General features: G+C 45.6%; 2 protein-coding genes across 30 annotated transcripts in view; one reads left to right on the top strand and one right to left on the bottom strand.

The window, feature by feature from the left end:
• Nucleotides 1-1,876: 1,876 nt before the first annotated feature.
• On the bottom strand, nucleotides 1,877-22,673 carry LOC118947720 (uncharacterized). Of its 26 annotated transcripts, none has more exons than XM_036972758.2 (5): nucleotides 22,517-22,673; nucleotides 9,655-9,817; nucleotides 8,961-9,062; nucleotides 4,208-4,333; nucleotides 1,877-2,111 (listed from the first exon to the last, which is right to left on the bottom strand). In XM_036972758.2, the coding sequence occupies exons 2-5, from the start codon at nucleotides 9,808-9,810 to the stop codon at nucleotides 1,977-1,979; spliced, it is 519 nt and encodes a 172-aa protein (XP_036828653.1). In that variant the 5' UTR covers nucleotides 9,811-9,817; nucleotides 22,517-22,673; the 3' UTR covers nucleotides 1,877-1,976. The 26 variants fall into 26 exon arrangements, with proteins under 26 accessions (XP_036828653.1, XP_090057636.1, XP_036828650.1 ...); XM_090201510.1 differs by having other exon boundaries at nucleotides 8,883-9,065; nucleotides 22,517-22,650; XM_036972755.2 differs by having other exon boundaries at nucleotides 8,961-9,065; nucleotides 22,517-22,650.
• The window catches only part of hspa14 (heat shock protein family A (Hsp70) member 14), a 22,403-nt gene continuing 20,813 nt past the window's right edge, over nucleotides 21,297-22,886 (top strand). For 2 of the 4 annotated variants that reach the window (XM_090201503.1, XM_090201504.1), the window contains exons 1-2: nucleotides 21,320-21,887; nucleotides 22,170-22,250. In XM_090201503.1, the coding sequence (XP_090057629.1) occupies nucleotides 21,831-21,887; nucleotides 22,170-22,250 (138 nt within the window). In that variant the 5' untranslated portion in view covers nucleotides 21,320-21,830. Of the gene's footprint in view, nucleotides 21,888-22,169; nucleotides 22,251-22,886 lie in introns of all 4 variants that reach the window. The other 2 variants (XM_090201502.1, XM_090201505.1) reach the window with 2 other exon arrangements.

Genomic DNA, 22,886 nt, shown 5'->3' with positions numbered 1-22,886 from the left:
CGTTATTTTAGTAGAAACCCAGCTCCCTACATTATCTTAGTAGAAACCCAGCTCCCTACGTTATCTTAGTAAACCCAGCTCCCTACGTTATCTTAGTAAACTAAGCTCCCTACGTTATCTTAGTAGAAACCCAGCTCCCTACGTTATCTTAGTAGAAACCCAGCTCCCTACGTTATCTTAGCAGAAACCCAGCTCCCTACATTATCTAAGAAACCCAGCTCCCTACGTTATCTTAGTAGAAACCCAGCTCCTTATATTATCTTAGTAGAAACTCAGCTCCCTACGTTATCTTAGCAGAAACACAGCTCCATATGTTATCTTAGTAGAAACACAGCTCCCTACGTTATTTTAGTAGAAACCCAGCTCCCTACGTTATCCTAGCAGAAGCCCAGCTCCCTATGTTATCTTAGTAAACCCAGCTCCCTACATTATCTAAGTAAACCCAGCTCCCTACGTTATCTTGGTAAACCCAGCTCCCTACGTTATCTTAGTAAACCCGGCTCCCTACGTTATCCTAGTTAACCCAGCTCCCTAAGTTATCTTAGTAAACCCAGCTCCCTACGTTATCTTAGTAAACCCAGCTCCCTAAGTTATCTTAGCAGATCCCAGCTTCCTACGTTATATTAGTAGAAACCCAGCTCCCTACGTTATCTTAGTAAACCGATTTCCCTACGTTATCTTAGTAGAAACCAAGCTCCCTACGTTATCTTAGTAGAAACCAAACTCCCTATGTATTCTTAATAAACCCAGCTCCCTACGTTATCTTAAAAAAACCCAGCCCCCTACGTTATCTTAGTACACCCAGCTCCCTACGTTATCTTAGTAGAAACCCAGCTCCCTACGTTATCTTAGTAGAAACCCAGCTCCCTACGTTATCATAGTTGAAACCCAGCTCCCTACGTTATCTTAGTAAACCCAGCTCCCTACGTTATCTTACTAAACCCAGCTCCCTACGTTATCTTCGTAAACCCAGCTCCCTACGTCATCTTAGTAAACCCAGCTCCCTACGTTATCTTAGTAGAAACCCAGCTCCCTACGTTATCTTAGTAAACCCAGCTCCCTACGTTATCTTAGTAGAAACCCAGCTCCCTACGTTATCTTAGTAGAAACCCAGCTCCCTACGTTATCTTAGCAGAAACACAGCTCCCTACGTTATCTTAGTAAACCCGGCTCCCTATGTTATCTTACTAAACCCAGCTCCATACGTTATCTTCGTAAACCATGCTCCCTACGTCATCTTAGTAATCCCAGCTCCCTACGTTATCTTAGTAAACCCAGCTCCTTACTTTATCCTAGCAGAAACCCAGCTCCCTACGTTATCTAAGTAATCACAGCTCCCTAAGTTATCTTAGTAAACCCAGCTCCCTACGTTATCCTAGAAGAAACCCAGCTCCCTACGTTATTTTAGTAAACCCAGCTCCCTACGTTATCCTAGCAGAAACCCAGCTCCCTACGTTATCTAAGTAAACCCAGCTCCCTACGTTATCTTAGTAATCCCAGCTCCCTATGTTATCTTAGTAGTAACCCAGCTCCCTACGTTATCTTGGTAGAAACCCAGCACCCTACGTTATCTTAGTAGAAACCCAGCTCCCTACGTTATCTAAGTAAACCCAGCTCCCTATGTTATCTTAGCAGAAACCCAGCTCCCTACATTATCTTAGTAAACCCAGCTCCCTACATTATCTTAGTAAACCCAGCTCCCTACGTTATCTTAGTAGAAACCCAGCTACCTACGTTATCTTAGTAGAAACCCAGCTCCCTACGTTCTCTTAGTAAACCCACCTCCCTACGTTATCTTAGTATACCCAGCTCCCTATATTATCTTAGCAGAAACTCAGGCCCAGGTCCTTAGACCATATTAAACATCACACAAACATTTGCTATTTTATTTTTTATTACCAAAAGCGTTTTCCAGTTGCTTTCACATGATGGGAATGTTTTAGTCCTGCAAGGGAGGGTTCATATACTGTGTGTTGCTATCCTTGGCCTTCCAGCAAGAGGTCCACGTAGGCCCCAGTCACCAGGCTGTCATTCCCGACACCGAGCTCCTTCATCAGGCTGCGAGCAATCGCCTCCCCCTCCTCAGGCCTCTGGTCCTCCCTCAACACCACCTACACACACACACATTTCATAAAAACAGCTTTTTAAACAAGATCTAGAAACACAGACACACCGCAACCTCAAGATCTATGTAGTGTCTAGTGTCCCAGCCAGGTGAACATACCTCTAGATCTATGTAGTGTCTAGTGTCCTAGCCAGGTGAACATACCTCTAGATCTATGTAGTGTCTAGTGTCCCAGCCAGGTGAACCTACCTCTAGATCTATGTAGTTTCTAGTGTCCCATCCAGGTGAACCTACCTCTAGATCTATGTAGTGTCTAGTGTCCCAGCCAGGTGAACCTACCTCTAGATCTATGTATGTAGTGTCTAGTGTCCCATCCAGGTGAATCTACCTCTAGATCTATGTAGTGTCTAGTGTCCTAGCCAGGTGAACCTACCTCTAGATCTATGTAGTGTCCCAGCCAGGTGAACCTACCTCTAGATCTATGTAGTTTCTAGTGTCCCATCCAGGTGAATCTACCTCTAGATATATGTAGTGTCCCAGCCAGGTGCACCTACCTCTAGATCTATGTAGTGTCCCAACCAGGTGAACCTACCTCTAGATCTATGTAGTGTCTAGTGTCCCAGCCAGGTGAATCTACCTCTAGATATATGTAGTGTCCCAGCCAGGTGCACCTACCTCTAGATCTATGTAGTGTCTAGTGTCCCAGCCAGGTGAATCTACCTCTAGATCTATGTAGTGTCTAGTGTCCCAGTCAGGTGAACCTACCTCTAGATCTATGTAGTGTCCCAGCCAGGTGAATCTACCTCTAGGTCTATGTAGTGTCTAGTGTCCCAGCCAGGTGCACCTACCTCTAGATCTATGTAGTGTCTAGTGTCCCAGTCAGGTGCACCTACCTCTAGATCTATGTAGTGTCTAGTGTCCCAGCCAGGTGAATCTACCTCTAGATCTATGTAGTGTCTAGTGTCCCAGCCAGGTGCACCTACCTCTAGATCTATGTAGTGTCTAGTGTCCCAGCCAGATGAACCTACCTCTAGATCTATGTAGTGTCCCAGCCAGGTGAACCTACCTTTAGATCTATGTAGTGTCTAGTGTCCCAGCCAGGTGAATCTACCTCTAGATCTATGTAGTGTCTAGTGTCCCAGCCAGGTGCACCTACCTCTAGATCTATGTAGTGTCTAGTGTCCCAGCCAGGTGAACCTACCTCTAGATCTATGTAGTGTCCCAGCCAGGTGAACCTACCTTTAGATCTATGTAGTGTCTAGTGTCCCAGCCAGGTGAATCTACCTCTAGATCTATGTAGTGTCTAGTGTCCCAGCCAGGTGCACCTACCTCTAGATCTATGTAGTGTCTAGTGTCCCAGCCAGATGAACCTACCTCTAGATCTATGTAGTGTCCCAGCCAGGTGAACCTACCTCTAGATCTATGTAGTGTCCCAGCCAGGTGAACCTACCTCTATATCTATGTAGTGTCCCAGCCAGGTGAACCTACTCTAGATCTATGTAGTGTCCCAGCCAGGTGAACCTACCTCTAGATCTATGTAGTGTCTAGTGTCCCAGCCAGGTGAACCTACCTCTAGATCTATGTAGTGTCCCAGCCAGGTGAACCTACTCTAGATCTATGTAGTGTCCCAGCCAGGTGAACCTACCTCTAGATCTATGTAGTGTCTAGTGTCCCAGCCAGGTGAACATACCTCTAGATCTATGTAGTGTCCCAGCCAGGTGAACCTACCTCTAGATCTATGTAGTTTCTAGTGTCCCATCCAGGTGAACCTACCTCTAGATCTATGTAGTGTCTAGTGTCCTAGCCAGGTGAACATACCTCTAGATCTATGTAGTGTCCCAGCCAGGTGAACCTACCTCTAGATCTATGTAGTGTCTAGTGTCCCAGCCAGGTGAACATACCTCTAGATCTATGTAGTGTCCCAGCCAGGTGAACCTACCTCTAGATCTATGTAGTGTCCCAGCCAGGTGAACCTACCTCTATATCTATGTGGTGTCCCAGCCAGGTGAACCTACCTCTAGTCCTATGGAGTGTCTATTGTCCCAGCCAGGTGAACCTACTCTAGATTGATGTAGTGTCCCAGCCAGGTGAACATACCTCTAGATCGATGTAGTGTCTAGTGTCCCAGCCAGGTGAACCTACCTCTAGCTCCATGTAGTGTCCCAGGCCCTCCACTGAGTCCAAGTGAACCCTCGTCTGACCAACCAGGAACAGCCTCCTCTCCTTCCTCACCTCACCCTTAACCCCTAGAGAATCAGCCAGCACAGTCTACACACACACACACACACACACACACATTAATATACACCACCTCACCTCGAGCCCACTCTAAACTAGTCACTAATTATTCCCTCAGGGTCTTGTGTGGTAGAGAGAGTAGTGGTGTGGTAGAGAGAGTAGTGGTGTGGTAGGTACAGTAGTGTTGTAGTAGGTACAGTAGTGTTGGAGTAGGTACAGTAGTGGTGTAGTAGGTACAGTAGTGTTGGAGTAGGTACAGTAGTGGTGTAGTAGGTACAGTAGTGTTGTAGTAGGTACAGTAGTGTTGTAGTAGGTACAGTAGTGTTGGAGTAGGTACAGTAGTGTTGTAGTAGGGACCGTAGTGTTGTAGTAGGTACAGTAGTGTTGTAGTAGGTACAGTAGTGTTGTAGTAGGTACAGTAGTGGTGTAGTAGGTACAGTAGTGTTGTAGTAGCTACTCACTGTGTAGTAGGTACAGTAGTGTTGGAGTAGGTACAGTAGTGTTGTAGTAGGTACAGGAGTGTTGTAGTAGCTACTCACTGTGTAGTAGGTACAGTAGTGTTGGAGTAGGTACAGTAGTGTTGGAGTAGCTACTCACTGTGGAGTAGGTACAGTAGTGTTGGAGTAGGTACAGTAGTGTTGGAGTAGCTACTCACTGTGTAGTAGGTACAGTAGTGTTGTAGTAGGTACAGTAGTGTTGGAGTAGCTACTCACTGTGTAGTAGGTACAGTAGTGTTGGAGTAGGTACAGTAGTGTTGGAGTAGCTACTCACTGTGTAGTAGGTACAGTAGTGTTGTAGTAGGTACAGTAGTGTTGTAGTAGGTACAGTAGTGTTGGAGTAGGTACAGTAGTGTTGGAGTAGGCACAGTAGTGTTGTAGTAGGCACAGTAGTGTTGGAGTAGCTACTCACTGTGTAGTAGGTACAGTAGTGTTGTAGTAGGTACAGTAGTGTTGGAGTAGGTACAGTAGTGTTGGAGTAGGTACAGTAGTGTTGGAGTAGGTACAGGAGTGTTGTAGTAGCTACTCACTGTGTAGTAGGTACAGTAGTGTTGGAGTAGGTACAGGAGTATTGTAGTAGGTACATTAGTGTTGTAGTAGCTACTCACTGTGTAGTAGGTACAGTAGTGTTGTAGTAGCTACTCACTGTGTAGTAGGTACAGTAGTGTTGTAGTAGGTACAGTAGAGTTGTAGTAGGTACAGTAGTGTTGGAGTAGGTACAGGAGTATTGTAGTAGGTACAGTAGAGTTGTAGTAGCTACTCACTGTGTAGTAGGTACAGTAGTGTTGGAGTAGGTACAGTAGTGTTGTAGTAGGTACAGTAGTGTTGTAGTAGGTACAGTAGTGTTGTAGTAGGTACAGTAGTGTTGGAGTAGGTACAGGAGTGTTGGAGTAGGTACAGTAGTGTTGAAGTAGCTACTCACTGTGTAGTAGGGACAGTAGTGTTGTAGTAGGGACAGTAGTGTTGTAGTAGGTACAGTAGTGTTGGAGTAAGTACAGTAGAGTTGTAGTAGGTACAGTAGTGTTGTAGTAGGTACAGTGGTGTTGTAGTAGGTACAGTAGTGTTGTAGTAGGTACAGTAGAGTTGTAGTAGCTACTCACTGTGTAGTAGGTACAGTAGTGTTGTAGTAGGTACAGTAGTGTTGTAGTAGGTACAGTAGTGTTGTAGTAGGTACAGTAGTGTTGTAGTAGGTACAGTAGAGTTGTAGTAGCTACTCACTGTGTAGTAGGTACAGTAGTGTTGTAGTAGGTACAGTAGTGTTGTAGTAGGTACAGTAGTGTTGGAGTAGGTACAGTAGAGTTGTAGTAGGTACAGTAGTGTTGTAGTAGGTACAGTAGTGTTGTAGTAGGTACAGGAGTGTTGTAGTAGGTACAGTAGTGTTGTAGTAGCTACTCACTGTGTAGTAGGTACAGTAGTGTTGTAGTAGGTACAGTAGTGTTGGAGTAGGTACAGGAGTATTGTAGTAGGTACAGTAGTGTTGGAGTAGGTACAGTAGTGTTGGAGTAGGTACTCACTGTGTAGTAGGTACAGTAGTGTTGTAGTAGGTACAGTAGTGTTGTAGTAGCTACTCACTGTGTAGTAGGGACAGTAGTGTTGTAGTAGGTACAGTAGTGTTGGAGTAGGTACTCACTGTGTAGTAGGGACAGTAGTGTTGTAGTAGGTACAGTAGTGTTGTAGTAGGTACAGTAGTGTTGTAGTAGGCACAGTAGTGTTGGAGTAAGTACAGTAGTGTTGTAGTAGGTACAGTAGTGTTGTAGTAGGTACAGTAGTGTTGTAGTAGGTACAGTAGTGTTGTAGTAGGTACAGTAGTGTTGTAGTAGCTACTCACTGTGTAGTAGGTACAGTAGTGTTGTAGTAGGTACAGTAGTGTTGTAGTAGGTACAGTAGTGTTGTAGTAGGTACAGTAGTGTTGGAGTAGGTACAGTAGTGTTGGAGTAGGTACAGTAGTGTTGTAGTAGGTACAGTAGTGTTGTAGTAGGTACAGTAGTGTTGTAGTAGCTACTCACTGTGGAGTAGGTACAGTAGTGTTGTAGTAGGTACAGTAGTGTTGTAGTAGGTACAGTAGTGTTGTAGTAGCTACTCACTGTGTAGTAGGTACAGTAGTGTTGTAGTAGGTACAGTAGTGTTGTAGTAGGTACAGTAGTGTTGTAGTAGCTACTCACTGTGTAGTAGGTACAGTAGTGTTGTAGTAGGTACAGTAGTATTGTAGTAGGTACAGTAGTGTTGGAGTAAGTACAGTAGTGTTGTAGTAGGTACAGTAGTGTTGGAGTAGGCACAGTAGTGTTGTAGTAGGTACAGTAGTGTTGTAGTAGGTACAGTAGTGTTGTAGTAGGTACAGTAGTGTTGTAGTAGGTACAGTAGTGTTGTAGTAGGTACAGGAGTGTTGTAGTAGGTACAGTAGTGTTGTAGTAGGTACAGTAGAGTTGTAGTAGGTACAGTAGTGTTGTAGTAGGTACAGTAGTGTTGTAGTAGGTACAGTAGTGTTGTAGTAGGTACAGTAGTGTTGTAGTAGCTACTCACTGTGTAGTAGGTACAGTAGTGTTGTAGTAGCTACTCACTGTGTAGTAGGTACAGTAGTGTTGTAGTAGGTACAGTAGTGTTGTAGTAGCTACTCACTGTGTAGTAGGTACAGTAGTGTTGTAGTAGGCACAGTAGTGTTGGAGTAAGTACAGTAGTGTTGTAGTAGGTACAGTAGTGTTGTAGTAGCTACTCACTGTGTAGTAGGGACAGTAGTGTTGTAGTAGGTACAGTAGTGTTGTAGTAGCTACTCACTGTGTAGTAGGGACAGTAGTGTTGTAGTAGGTACAGTAGTGTTGGAGTAGGTACAGTAGTGTTGGAGTAGGTACAGTAGTGTTGTAGTAGGTACAGTAGTGTTGTAGTAGGTACAGTAGTGTTGTAGTAGCTACTCACTGTGGAGTAGGTACAGTAGAGTTGTAGTAGGTACAGTAGTGTTGGAGTAGGTACAGTAGTGTTGTAGTAGGTACAGTAGTGTTGGAGTAGGTACAGTAGTGTTGTAGTAGGTACAGTAGTGTTGTAGTAGGTACAGTAGTGTTGTAGTAGCTACTCACTGTGTAGTAGGTACAGTAGTGTTGGAGTAGGTACAGTAGTGTTGGAGTAGGTACAGTAGTGTTGTAGTAGGTACAGTGGTGTTGTAGTAGGTACAGTAGTGTTGTAGTAGGTACAGTAGTGTTGTAGTAGGTACAGTAGTGTTGTAGTAGGTACAGTAGTGTTGTAGTAGGTACAGTAGTGTTGTAGTAGGTACAGTAGTGTTGTAGTAGGTACAGTGGTGTTGTAGTAGGTACAGTAGTGTTGTAGTAGGTACAGTAGTGTTGTAGTAGGTACAGTAGTGTTGTAGTAGCTACTCACTGTGTAGTAGGTACAGTAGTGTTGTAGTAGGTACAGTAGTGTTGTAGTAGGCACAGTAGTGTTGGAGTAAGTACAGTAGTGTTGGAGTAGGCACAGTAGTGTTGGAGTAAGTACAGTAGTGTTGTAGTAGGTACAGTAGTGTTGTAGTAGGTACAGTAGTGTTGTAGTAGGTACAGTAGTGTTGTAGTAGGTACAGTAGTGTTGGAGTAGGTACAGGAGTGTTGGAGTAGGTACAGGAGTGTTGTAGTAGGTACAGTAGTGTTGTAGTAGGTACAGTAGTGTTGTAGTAGGTACAGGAGTGTTGTAGTAGGTACAGTAGTGTTGTAGTAGGTACAGTAGTGTTGTAGTAGGTACAGTAGTGTTGTAGTAGGTACAGTAGTGTTGTAGTAGGTACAGTAGTGTTGTAGTAGGTACAGTAGTGTTGTAGTAGGTACAGTAGTGTTGTAGTAGGTACAGTAGTGTTGTAGTAGGTACAGTAGTGTTGTAGTAGGTACAGTAGTGTTGTAGTAGGTACAGTAGAGTTGTAGTAGGTACAGTAGTGTTGTAGTAGGTACAGTAGTGTTGTAGTAGGTACAGTAGTGTTGTAGTAGGTACAGTAGTGTTGGAGTAAGTACAGTAGTGTTGTAGTAGGTACAGTAGTGTTGTAGTAGCTACTCACTGTGTAGTAGGGACAGTAGTGTTGTAGTAGGTACAGTAGTGTTGTAGTAGCTACTCACTGTGTAGTAGGGACAGTAGTGTTGTAGTAGGTACAGTAGTGTTGGAGTAGGTACAGGAGTGTTGGAGTAGCTACTCACTCTGAGCCCCTCTGGGTCCTGTGTAGTAGAGAGAGAGTAGTTGGACACCTTGGGCCCGTCACAATCTGGTCTCTCATAGAAAATCAGCTGACCACTCCCATCCTGCTGGACAAATACAACTTCAGTCCAAAGCATGTGTGTGTGTTTACGTGTGTGTGTTGGGGGGGGGTGTTTATGTGTGTGTTGGGGGTGTGTTTACGTGTGTGTGTGTTGTGTGGTGTGTTGAGTGTGGGGGGGGTGTGTGTGGGATGTGTGTGTGGTGTGGTGTGGTGTGGTGTGGTGTGGTGTGTGTGTGTGTGTGGGATGTGTGTGTGTGGTGTGGTGTGGTGTGGTGTGTGTGTGTGTGTGGGATGTGTGTGTGTGGTGTGGTGTGGTGTGTGTGTGTGTGTGTGTGTGTGTGTGTGTGTGTGTGTGGTGTGGTGTGGTGTGGTGTGTGTGTGTGTGGTGTGGTGTGGTGTGGTGTGGTGTGTGTGTGTGTGTGTGTGGGATGTGTGTGTGTGGTGTGGTGTGGTGTGGTGTGGGATGTGTGTGTGTGGTGTGGTGTGGTGTGGTGTGGGATGTGTGTGTGTGGTGTGGTGTGGTGTGGTGTGGTGTGTGTGTGTGTGGTGTGGTGTGGTGTGGTGTGGTGTGTGTGTGTGTGTGTGTGGGATGTGTGTGTGTGGTGTGGTGTGGTGTGGGATGTGTGTGTGTGTACCATCAGGTTACGTAGTTTAAGCCGTCCGGTGCTGCAGTTGAAGAACGTGTCCTGCTGGCGGATTACTGTTCCCTCTGATTGGCTTAGCTGGCTGGCTCTCTCCGCCAATCGTGTCGCATTGCTCACCCTCGCCTTGATCTCCACGTTAGACGGCATCTCTGATCTGTACCGAGTTAGGGGTTGTGTTAGGGTTGTGTGAGGGTTGTGTTAGCGTTGTGTGAGGGTTGTGTTAGCGTTGTGTGAGGGTTGTGTTAGAGTTGTGTGAGGGTTGTGTTAGCGTTGTGTGAGGGTTGGGTTAGCGTTGTGTGAGGGTTAGAGTGGTAGATGTTTATATCATATCCATTAAATAAATACATTGAACGTGAGCTTCTCAATGCTGGACAGTGCACACCTCCCTCCTCAGAATCAAAACACAGACAGTGTACATTCAAGGCATCCCAATATGTATCTGAATAATACCATAACTACTATACTAACTATACTAACCTCTACGGTGGTTCTGGCTAACCCCTACGGTGGTTCTGGCTAACCCTTACGGTGGTTCTGGCTTGGTTCTGGCTAACCCTTACGGTGGTTCTGGCTTGATTCTGGCTAACCCCTACGGTGGTTCTGGCTTGGTTCTGGCTAACCCCTACGGTGGTTCTGGCTTGGTTCTGGCTAACCCCTACGGTGGTTCTGGCTTGGTTCTGGCTAACCCCTACGGTGGTTCTGGCTTGGTTCTGGCTAACCCCTATGGTGGTTCTGGCTAACCCCTACGGTGGTTCTGGCTAACCCCTACGGTGGTTCTGGCTTGGTTCTGGCTAACCCCTATGGTGGTTCTGGCTAACCCCTACGGTGGTTCTGGCTTGGTTCTGGCTAACCCCTACAGTGATTATGGCTAACACCTACGGTGGTTCTGGCTTGGTTCTGGCTAACCCCTACGGTGGTTCTGGCTAACCCCTACGGTGGTTCTGGCTTGGTTCTGGCTAACCCCTACGGTGGTTCTGGCTTGGTTCTGGCTAACCCCTACGGTGGTTCTGGCTTGGTTCTGGCTAACCCCTACGGTGGTTCTGGCTTGATTCTGGCTAACCCCTACGGTGGTTCTGGCTAACCCCTACGGTGGTTCTGGCTTGGTTCTGGCTAACCCCTACGGTGGTTCTGGCTAACCCCTACGGTGGTTCTGGCTAACCTCTACGGTGGTTCTGGCTAACCCCTACGGTGGTTCTGGCTTGGTTCTGGCTAACCCCTACAGTGATTCTGGCTAACACCTACGGTGGTTCTGGCTAACCTCTACTGTAGTTCTGGCTTGGTTCTGGCTAACCCCTACGGTGGTTCTGGCTAACCCCTACGGTGGTTCTGGCTTGGTTCTGGCTAACCCCTACGGTGGTTCTGGCTTGGTTCTGGCTAACCCCTACGGTGGTTCTGGCTTGGTTCTGGCTAACCCCTACGGTGGTTCTGGCTTGGTTCTGGCTAACACCTACGGTGGTTCTGGCTAACCCCTATGGTGGTTCTGGCTTGGTTCTGGCTAACCCCTATGGTGGTTCTGGCTAACCCCTACGGTGGTTCTGGCTAACCCCTACGGTGGTTCTGGCTAACCCCTATGGTGGTTCTGGCTAACCCCTACGGTGGTTCTGGCTTGGTTCTGGCTAACCCCTACGGTGGTTCTGGCTTGGCTCTGGCTAACCCCTACGGTGGTTCTGGCTTGGTTCTGGCTAACCCCTACGGTGGTTCTGGCTTGGTTCTGGCTAACCCCTATGGTGGTTCTGGCTAACCCCTACGGTGGTTCTGGCTAACCCCTACGGTGGTTCTGGCTAACCCCTACGGTGGTTCTGGCTTGGTTCTGGCTAACCCCTATGGTGGTTCTGGCTAACCCCTACGGTGGTTCTGGCTAACCCCTACGGTGGTTCTGGCTTGGTTCTGGCTAACCCCTATGGTGGTTCTGGCTAACCCCTACGGTGGTTCTGGCTTGGTTCTGGCTAACCCCTACGGTGGTTCTGGCTTGGCTCTGGCTAACCCCTACGGTGGTTCTGGCTTGGTTCTGGCTAACCCCTACGGTGGTTCTGGCTTGGTTCTGGCTAACCCCTACGGTGGTTCTGGCTTGGTTCTGGCTAACCCCTACGGTGGTTCTGGCTTGGTTCTGGCTAACCCCTACGGTGGTTCTGGCTAACCCCTACGGTGGTTCTGTCTTGGTTCTAGCTAATCCCTACGGTGGTTCTGGCTAACCCCTACGGTGGTTCTGGCTAACCCCTACGGTGGTTCTGGCTTGGTTCTGGCTAACCCCTACGGTGGTTCTGGCTTGGTTCTGGCTTGGTTCTGGCTAACCCCTACGGTGGTTCTGGCTTGGTTCTGGCTAACCCCTACGGTGGTTCTGGCTTGGTTCTGGCTAACCCCTACGGTGGTTCTGGCTTGGTTCTGGCTTGGTTCTGGCTAACCCCTACGGTGGTTCTGGCTTGGTTCTGGCTTGGTTCTGGCTAACCCCTACGGTGGTTCTGGCTTGGTTCTGGCTAACCCCTACGGTGGTTCTGGCTTGGCTCTGGCTAACCCCTACGGTGGTTCTGGCTTGGTTCTGGCTAACCCCTACGGTGGTTCTGGCTTGGTTCTGGCTAACCCCTACGGTGGTTCTGGCTAACCCCTACGGTGGTTCTGGCTTGGTTCTGGCTAACCCCTACGGTGGTTCTGGCTTGGTTCTGGCTAACCCCTACGGTGGTTCTGGCTAACCCCTACGGTGGTTCTGGCTTGGTTCTAGCTAACCCCTACGGTGGTTCTGGCTTGGCTCTGGCTAACCCCTACGGTGGTTCTGGCTTGGTTCTGGCTAACCCCTACGGTGGTTCTGGCTTGGTTCTGGCTAACCCCTACGGTGGTTCTGGCTAACCCCTACGGTGGTTCTGGCTTGGTTCTGGCTAACCCCTACGGTGGTTCTGGCTAACCCCTACGGTCCTAATTGGGATGACGCTTTTTCCCTCCATTTTTCTCTGACCTCAATGCAACACTTCCCGACCTTAACTCATCATTTGAAACTGGGCGGAGATTTCAATTGCGTGTTCCATCCAAGTCTAGACAGATCTAGACCGAAGCCCAACCATGTCATTTCAAAATCAGACGCAGTCATCAAGTCATTTCTAGAATCCTATAATTTGTCTGATCCATGGAGGAGCAATCCCACTTCTAAACAGTACTCTGTTTTCCCCCCAGTTCACCGCTCATACTCTAGGGTTGACTTGTTTCCTCCAATTCACCGCTCATACTCTAGGGTTGACTTGTTTCCTCCAGTCCACAGCTCATACTCTAGGGTTGACTTGTTTCCTCCAGTCCACAGCTCATACTCTAGGGTTGACTTGTTTCCTCCAATTCACCGCTCATACTCTAGGGTTGACTTGTTTCCTCCAGTCCACAGCTCATACTCTAGGGTTGACTTGTTTCCTCCAGTCCACAGCTCATACTCTAGGGTTGACTTGTTTCCTCCAGTCCACAGCTCATACTCTAGGGTTGACTTGTTTCCTCCAATTCACCGCTCATACTCTAGGGTTGACTTGTTTCCTCCAGTCCACAGCTCATACTCTAGGGTTGACTTGTTTCCTCCAGTCCACAGCTCATACTCTAGGGTTGACTTGTTTCCTCCAGTCCACAGCTCATACTCTAGGGTTGACTTGTTTCCTCCAGTCCACAGCTCATACTCTAGGGTAGACTTGTTTCCTCCAGTCCACAGCTCATACTCTAGGATTGACTCTGTACCGTAACACCCTGTATATAGCCTCCACATTGACTCTGTACCGGTACCCCCTGTATATAGCCTCCACATTGACTCTGTACCGGTACCCCCTGTATATAGCCTCCACATTGACTCTGTGCCGGTACCACCTGTATATAGCCTCCATATTGACTCTGTGCCGGTACCCCCTGTATATAGCCTCTACATTGACTCTGTGCCGGTACCCCCTGTATATAGCCTCCATATTGACTCTGTACCGGTACCCCCTGTATATAGCCTCCATATTGACTCTGTACCGTAACACCCTGTATATAGCCTCCATATTGACTCTGTACCGTAACACCCTGTATATAGCCTCCATATTGACTCTCTACCGGTACCCCCTGTATATATGATGAAAATTACAGGCCTCTCATCTTTTTAAGTTGCACAATTGGTGGCTGACTAAATACTTTTTTTCCCCACTGTATATTGTTGTTCAGTGTCCATAACCTGTAGTGGGTGAAATACACGCAATTCAATCAGGGCCGGTCTATGCCGTTCTGCCGACCTAGGAGGGACTAAACTGGCAACAAAATGTGCTCACTGCAAAACTAGAATAGTCCCAGGAACCAAATGACATTGACATGACAGAAAATACATATTTTCCAGATGTTGAAGTTTAGGCTCTGAATAAAAGGTGAAGACATCATTTACAGGACATTGAAAAGGAGTCTTTTCCAGATGTTGAAGTTTAGGCTCTGAATAAAAGGTGAAGACATCATTTACAGGACATTGAAAAGGAGTCTTTTCCAGATGTTGAAATCAGGTTCATTTTCAGTTCTGAATGTAAGTCTATAAATGACATATTTTCAACATTTGTTTGTGCCAAATCAGGGATTATCCAGACCGCTCCAAATCTGAACCAAACAGACATCTATGATTGGTTCAGATTTTTGTCCAGACTGGAGCAAAAACCAATGTCTGTGGATGTGGAACTTAAGGCAGGTCCAGACTACACCAAAAGAAGACATCCAAAAGACATTGGAGTATGTCCATGCTTACTGGGGTGTAGCCTACAGTGTTGCCTGACATGTCATTTTATAAATGCATATCTGTTGTAAGCCTACCGCCTGTAAAACACCAGCAACAAAAATAGAGGTCTGGACAGGACCAAAAAAATACGTTACCTCGTGCTTCCTGGGGTGTAGCCTACCATGTCGGCCTCAATGCCATTTTATGAATGCCAATCCATGTGGTAGGCCACCATTTGTAAAACAGGGACTAATCAACGTGTCTATTTATGCTCTGAATGTCAGCTACCCAACTTTATCAGGAGCTATCTTGAGCCTATTTAGCGTTACTTCTCCAACAATACTCTGGAGGAGCGCGGCTGCGTTACGTCTCCAACAATACTCTGGAGAGGAGCGCGGCTGCGTTACGTCTCCAACAATACTCTGGAGGAGCGCGGCTGCGTTACTTCTCCAACAATACTCTGGAGGAGCGCGGCTGCGTTACGTCTCCAACAATACTCTGGAGGAGCGCGGCTGCGTTACTTCTCCAACAATACTCTGGAGAGGAGCGCGGCTGCGTTACGTCTCCAACAATACTCTGGAGGAGCGCGGCTGCGTTACTTCTCCAACAATACTCTGGAGGAGCGCGGCTGCGTTACGTCTCCAACAATACTCTGGAGAGGAGCGCTGGGAGTGGACATTACTTATCACAAAGAGGTATCAACGCTCACCTAAAAAGCCAATATGCCACTGGTTGAAAGAAACTGCCACTGGTTTTGGGCATTTGGAGGTGCGTCTTGGTCAGTTAAGCTCAGAAAATGCCGCGGTGAATAAAATGAATGGTGAACTTCTCGATGTGGCACAAAACACACACCTAACGTGAAGGGAAGTGGTGAGCAAAGTGCCTGCAGGAGGGCAGCTACGTTACAGACAGCCTGCTAGTATGTACTGTAGCTAGATAGCCTAACATTGCACCACTCGGTAGATAAACTCTTTCAGCTGAATAATATTTCCATCAAAAAAGGCTCGCTAGCAACACGATGTTTGAATACACTATCACAAGTACATGAAGTTGTACTTATTCTAAACGTTTATACCATATGTACATTTCCCCCACCGGGGAACACATACCTGGAAACTCCCGCCGCTGACTTGAAGGTACTGCAGCCAGGCTAGAGCAATACATGACAGAGCAGTCGATACTCACACTATGGATATGGAAAAAATAACTAAAACTAATGAAAGGATTTAGGTGAAATACACAAGACAATATTAATACCCGCTATGCCTATGAATCTGATAGTGATTACATTACTCCAGCCTCACATCATGGGGAGGACACTGTGTTATTGTTTCTACTGCCGATTGTCGCTTTGAGGTGCATGTCGCCCCCTACTGTGCTGGAGTGTGTGGCCGATCACGGTTTACATTAACTTGACATTGATATAGAAGAAATACAAACATACATTCTCCTACCTTACTCTGCACTACTTGTAAACCAACCCCTTGAATCACACTGTGCTCTATATTTGGACTTTTATTTGACAAGCTTTCAAGCCTCACTGTATATTTGACAGTTTAGTGTGACTTTTATTTAGAGTTTTTTTTGCCTCCCCTGTTTTTACCAGCAAAGGGCATATGGGAAACGGGAGCGAGAGGAAAAATAAAAATAAACTTTTTAGTTTTAAGGTTGTTTAAGCATCCAATCAACAACATCAACCTTAGCACCTAGCTGGAAAGACAACAAGGTATTTTACTGTGTTTCAATAGTGGTCTTGTTTCAGAAATCTTTCTAATTCTTTTGAACGTGTACTGAACGGATATTTGTGTTGTAATTGATTTATTTTATTTTTTATTTTTATTAACAACAAATCAATACATAAAGCACATGCGGGAACACAAGCATACATAGATTACAAACAATGGACAATCGAGCTAGGGGGTACAATATCACATTACAATTACACAAGGACCTTAATAAGGAACATACATATACTTACAATTCTAAGATCTTTTTTGTTAGTAGAGCATTTAACCGTCTTAAAATACAGTTCAATTTCATTTTGTTGGCTACGAAAATGTGGTTTTCTGTTTGTACATTTACATTTGTGTATATGAAATTTGGCCAAAAGAATAATGAAATTAATTACATAAAAATGTTTCAGCTTATTTATATCGTATGTAAAGAATCCAAACAGTACATCTCTCCACAATAGTGTAAAATCTTCATAAATGTGTTCAATTATAAATCTACTCATGTCTTGCCACAGTTTTCTTACATGAATACAGTGCCCAAAAAGATGCAACACTGTTTCTGGGTGGTCATTACAAAAGGAGCAATTTGAGTTGATGTTTTCCTTAAACTTCTTCATATAGTGGTTGGCAGGATAATATTTATGAATAATTTTAAAGGAAACTTCCTTAGTTTTGTTAACAAGTAGGTATGTGTGTGGCAACATCCCCAAAAAATTCCAACAGATATTATCAATAAATCCATTCCAATAAGGCATGACATTTAGATACAACATCCTGCTGAAACAAGGTTCGTATCGCTCTGTTGTTGAATGGACCAAAAGAGAAACAAATCTTTCCTACTGATTCAACAGGGTCAATAGAAGGTAGGCTCTGATGGTCAGATCTTGACACGTTCCTGAATAACAGAGCAACACCCGAGGGAATGGCATCTAAAAAAATGGCAACATCTTCAGGTGTTACAGGGACCTTGTAAAGGGATAAGAATTCCTTATAACTGAGTAAAAAACCCTCTGCATTTACCAGTTGGCACCAATAGGATATTATTTCGGAACCAATATTCTAAAAACAAAGAAGTATTTTTATACAGTATATCCCGATTATTCCATATATAATATCTGTGTGGAGAAAAATTGTGTTTATAAATTAAGGACCATGACAAGAAAGCCTGCCTGTTAAATACTAAGACCAGGGCGTGACACTGCCGATGAAAAGCAGAACGTTTCACTGGAACTTTGTAAATACTTCATTGCAAAACAACATGAAATTAAGGCCACCAAAAGTAGAGAAGACATGATGAGCCATAAAATTCCAGATAGAAGTGGGTCTTCTTAGGAATTGTTTTATCCAACTGATCTTAAAAGTATTATTTAAAGTAGTAAAGTCCAGACAATTCAGTCCACCATTCTCATAAGTGTTCATTACAACAGTTTTCCTAATGTAATGGGTATGGTTTCTCCAAAGAAAGTTGAAAAGCATCTGGTCTATCTCCTTGCTTATTTTAATGTCACGATATAAAGATAGAGCACCATATGTTAGTCTAGAGAAACCTTCAGCCTTGGTTATTAGGACTCTACCTTTTAAAGATAAGTCCCTCTGTAGCCATTGATTTAGCTATTTCTGGGTTGGGGGGGGGGGGGGGGGGGGTTAATACGAGGGTTAAAATTTAGTAAGCCTCTAGACTTCTGATCATTTGTAATGGTTATGCCTAAATATGTAAGTTCTTCTTTTACTGGAATACCCTAATATGAAGGTGTCACACAATCTTTGACAGCTATGAGTTCACATTTGTTAATGTTAGGATATAGACCAGACGCTTTGGAAAAGCATTGTATCACATTGATCGATATGGGAATTTGGTTAACGTCTTTCAGAAAAAGTGTAGTATCATCAGCCAGCTGGCTTATAATAATTTCTTTACCAGCTATGGAAATACTTTGTACAGGACTATTATTTAAAGAATTTGCAAGAAGTTAGGTGATTAATAAAAACAGGTACGGAGAGATAGGACAACCTTGCCGAATTCCTCTTTTTACTCAAATCTAGGTGAGGTGCCATATTTCAAATTGATAGAGCTGTTACCATTTCATAGAGTCTTAATAGCCTTACAGAAAAAAATCCCCAAAGCCAAGTCTCTCAAGGGAGTGGAAGAGAAACGGATGCTCTACTGATGCCCTCCTGAAATATTAAAGCAGGAAGCACCAGTGACTCAGTCAATAAGAAGTGGTCAGATGATGCAGATGCTAAGCTACAAGACTGTTTTGCTAGCACAGACTGGAATACGTTCCGGGATTCATCCAATGGCATTGAGGAGTATACCACCTCAGTCATCGGCTTCATCAATAAGTGCATCAACGACGTCGCACCCACAGTGACCGTACGTACATATCCCAACCAGAAGCCATGGCAACATCCGCATCGAGCTAAAGGCTAGAGCTGCCGCTTTCAAGGAGCGAGAGACTAATCCAGACGCTTATAAGAAATCCCACTATGCCGTCAGACGAACCATCAAACAGGCAAAGAGTCAATACAGGATTAAGAATGAATCCTACTACACCGGCTCTGACGCTCGTCGGATGTGGCAGGGCTTGAAAACTATTAGCTGATTGTGGACTACAGGAAAAGGCGGGCTGAACAGGCCCCCATTAACATCGACAAGGCTGTAGTGAAGCGGGTTGAGAGTTTCAAGTTCCTTGGTGTCCACATCACCAACGAACTATCATGGTCCAAACACACCAAGACAGTCGTGAAGATGACACGACAAAACCTTTTCCACCTCAGGAGACTAAAAATATTTGGCATGGGTCCCCAGATCCTCAAAAGGTCCTACAGCTGCACCATTGAAAGCATCCTGAACGGTTGCATCACCACCTGGTATGGCAATTGCTCGGCATCTGACAGTAAGGCGCTACAGAGGGTAGTGTGATGTACTGGGCCATTCGCTGTGGCCAAGATTTCTGCCATCCAGGACCTATATAATAGGCGGTGTCAGAGGAAAGCCCATACAATTGTTAGAGACTCCAGACTCCAAGTTATAGACTGTTTTCTCTGCTTCCGCACGGCAAGTGGTACCGAAGCACCAAGTCTAGGACAAAAAGGCTCCTCAACAGCTTCTACCCCCAAGCCATAAGACTCTTGAACAATTAATAAAATCGCCACCGGACAATTTACATTGACCCTCCCCCCCCTGTACATTGCTGCTACTCGCTGTTTATTATCTATACATAGTCTCTTCACACCCACCTACATGTACAAATTACCTCCACTAACCTGTATCCCCAGACACCGACTCGGTACCGGTGCCCCCTGTATATAGCCTCCACACTAAATCAGTACCATTGCCCCCTGTATATAACCTCATTAGTAGCCCCCTGTATATAACCTCATCAGGAGCCCCCTGTATATAACCTCATTAGGAGCCCCCTGTATATAACCTCATCAGCTGCCCCCTGTATATAACCTCATTAGGTCCCCCTGTATATGACCTAATTAGGAGCACCTTGTATATAACCTCATCAGGTGCCCCCTGTATATAACCTCATTAGGTGCCCCCTGTATATAACCTCATTAGCCCCCCCCCCCCACGTATATAGCCTCATTAGGAGCCCCCTGTATATAACCTCACTGGCCCCCCCCCCCCCCGTATATAACCTCATTAGGAGCCCCCTGTATATAACCTCACCAGCTGCCCCCTGTATATAACCTCATTAGGTCCCCCTGTATATGACCTAATTAGGAGCACCTTGTATATAACCTCATCAGGTGCCCCTGTATATAACCTCATTAGCCCCCCCCCCCACGTATATAGCCTCATTAGGAGCCCCCTGTATATAACCTCACTGCCCCCCCCCCCCCCCGTACATAACCTCATTAGGAGCCCCCTGTATATAACCTCATTAGGAGCCCCCTGTATATTACCTCATCAGCTGCCCCCTGTATATAACCTCATTAGGTCCCCCTGTATATGACCTAATTAGGAGCACCTTGTATATAACCTCATCAGGTGCCCCCTGTATATAACCTCATTAGGTGCCCCCATGTGTATGACCTCATCAGGTGCCCCCTGTATATAACCTCATTAGCCCCCCCCCCCACGTATATAGCCTCATTAGGAGCCCCCTGTATATAACCTCACCAGCTGCCCCCTGTATATAACCTCATTAGGTCCCCCTGTATATGACCTAATTAGGAGCACCTTGTATATAACCTCATCAGGTGCCCCCTGTATATAACCTCATTAGGTGCCCCCATGTGTATGACCTCATCAGGTGCCCCCTGTATATAACCTCATTAGCCCCCCCCCCCACGTATATAGCCTCATTAGGAGCCCCCTGTATATAACCTCACTGGGCCCCCCCCCCCCCCCGTATATAACCTCATTAGGAGCCCCCTGTATATGACCTCATTAGGAGCCCCCTGTATATAACCTCATTAGTAGCCCCCTGTATATAACCTCATTAGGAGCCCCCTGTATATAACCTCATCAGGAGCCCCCTGTATATAACCTCATTAGGAGCCCCCTGTATATAACCTCACCAGCTGCCCCCTGTATATAACCTCATTAGGTCCCCCTGTATATGACCTAATTAGGAGCACCTTGTATATAACCTCATCAGGTGCCCCCTGTATATAACCTCATTAGCCCCCCCCCCCCCCCCCCACGTATATAGCCTCATTAGGAGCCCCCTGTATATAACCTCACTGCCCCCCCCCCCCCGTATATAACCTCATTAGGAGCCCCCTGTATATAACCTCATTAGGAGCCCCCTGTATATAACCTCATCAGCTGCCCCCTGTATATAACCTCATTAGGTCCCCCTGTATATGACCTAATTAGGAGCACCTTGTATATAACCTCATCAGGTGCCCCCTGTATATAACCTCATTAGGTGCCCCCATGTGTATGACCTCATCAGGTGCCCCCTGTATATAACCTCATTAGCCCCCCCCCCCCCACGTATATAGCCTCATTAGGAGCCCCCTGTATATAACCTCACTGGGCCCCCCCGTATATAACCTCATTAGGAGCCCCCTGTATATGACCTCATTAGTAGCCCCCTGTATATGACCTCATTAGTAGCCCCCTGTATATAACCTCATTAGTAGCCCCCTGTATATAACCTCATTAGGAGCCCCCTGTATATAACCTCATTAGGAGCCCCCTGTATATGACCTCATTAGGAGCCCCCTGTATATGACCTCATTAAGAGCCCCCTGTATATGACCTCATTAGGAGCCCCCTGTATATAACCTCATTAGTAGCCCCCTGTATATAACCTCATTAGGAGCCCCCTGTATATAATATAGAGAATCTCTACTACACAACAGAACCAACTGAATGTCTAACTATAACTAACTATAGAGGATCTCTACTACACAACAGAACCAACTGAATGTCTAACTATAACTAACTATAGAGGAGCTCTACTACACAAGATTCCTATATGTTTATTTTGAATCCCAGCCCCAATCCCTCCAGGAGGCCTTTTGGTAGGCCGCCATTGTAAAGAAGAATACGTTCTTAACGGACTTGCCGAGTTAAATAAAATAAAAAACAGCAGCAACTCTCCGGTACCTGCTGCAAACTACTACAGCTGACGCCAGACCTCTTCTGATTGGTTTCAGTAAACATCTCCGATTGGCTGAATATTGAGTCAGTTCCTGCAACGTTTTACTCTGATAGGTTTAAAGTCAAATGAACTTTAACCTTCGTGGTTCAGCTTCGCAGTGATTTTTCAACAAGCATGGCGGCTATAGGAGTACATTTCGGCTACACATGTGCCTGTGTAGCTATTTTTAAGGTATTGTTGCTGCATGTAGTAATGTTTTTGGTGGTGGGACTAGTCTGTTTTCAGTTATGAAGCGATATATTTAGGAGGTCCGGAAAGATCCGGTTAAACATGTTTGACAATGAGTTAGTTACCGGTAACGCTAGACAATGTTAGCATGGAGTGAATAAGTTGGCTACCGGTGTTAGCCATCTAGTAAACTAACGCTAAAATAACTTGCTTGGCTTTAGAGATGATTGTTGTTATCGGCCAAGCCAGGGTGGGAGGATTTTGACAGTATTGTGTTTTGTTCAGGATGGCCGAGCGGAGGTGGTCGCCAATGACGCCGGAGACCGAGTCACTCCTGCGGTGGTGGCTTACCGAGACACGGAACAGGTATCACACAACTAGTTCTAACATACCGTTTGTTACCTCAACTATTACATCTGCTAAATATTTGTATGGGACCAATACAATTTGGTCGGGATAACAATAAACATTCGCGGAGGCGGTTGTCAGTCATCGAAGGAAGCAGTCTTCTGTAGGTTGTTGTTGCTCTGGTCTGAACATTAACATGCGTCTCTTGCGGTAATGGTTTTGTAAGTACAAGAACCTTGTCTTTCATATCAGCGATAAATAATCCAGGTTAAGTTAATACACACCTTGATAAGGTTAGTGCTCCCACACGGACATATCTCCATGTTAGTGCGTGTTTCCAGAAAACAGATGGACGACTACAGACCTGCGCTAATTAACTATCGAGCATGCGCAGAGCACCTGTGAAATCCCTCAGTCTTTCGCCAGGGTGCAGGTTTCAGGTGTTTCTAGCGAAGACGATAGTCGCTGAACGCTGTTCCCGCTTTAAAGGTCCAATGCAGCCGTTTTCAGCTCCAATATCAAATCATTTCTGGGTAACAATTAAGTAACTTACTGTATTAAGTAATTAACTTCTTACTTATTGTTTTCAATTAAAATGGTTCATGCATGGCTTGACGTTCACCATTTTAAGACTGGTGTTTTACTTGTCCGAAA

The sequence above is a fragment of the Oncorhynchus mykiss genome, chromosome 15, assembly GCF_057628025.1.
Source record: "Oncorhynchus mykiss isolate SJ-2025 chromosome 15, ASM5762802v1, whole genome shotgun sequence".
In the NCBI taxonomy this organism is placed as follows: Eukaryota; Metazoa; Chordata; class Actinopteri; order Salmoniformes; family Salmonidae; genus Oncorhynchus; species Oncorhynchus mykiss.
Note: the sequence above shows the minus strand (reverse complement) of the source record. Positions and strands in the feature narration are given on the sequence as shown.

Bases quoted from the DNA above. Each gene is read 5' to 3' on its own strand.
- LOC118947720 (XM_090201506.1), bottom strand. From the start codon at position 15,118: ATGCCCAAAACCAGTGGCAGTTTCTTTCAACCAGTGGCATATTGGCTT. The intron at 9,818-15,065 runs GTGAGCGTTGAT...AACTCGGTACAG, and splicing joins GTGGCATATTGGCTTTTTAG to ATCAGAGATGCCGTCTAACG. The intron at 4,334-8,882 runs GTGAGTAGCTAC...GTGTGTGTGTAG, and splicing joins ACTACTGTCCCTACTACACA to ACTGTGCTGGCTGATTCTCT.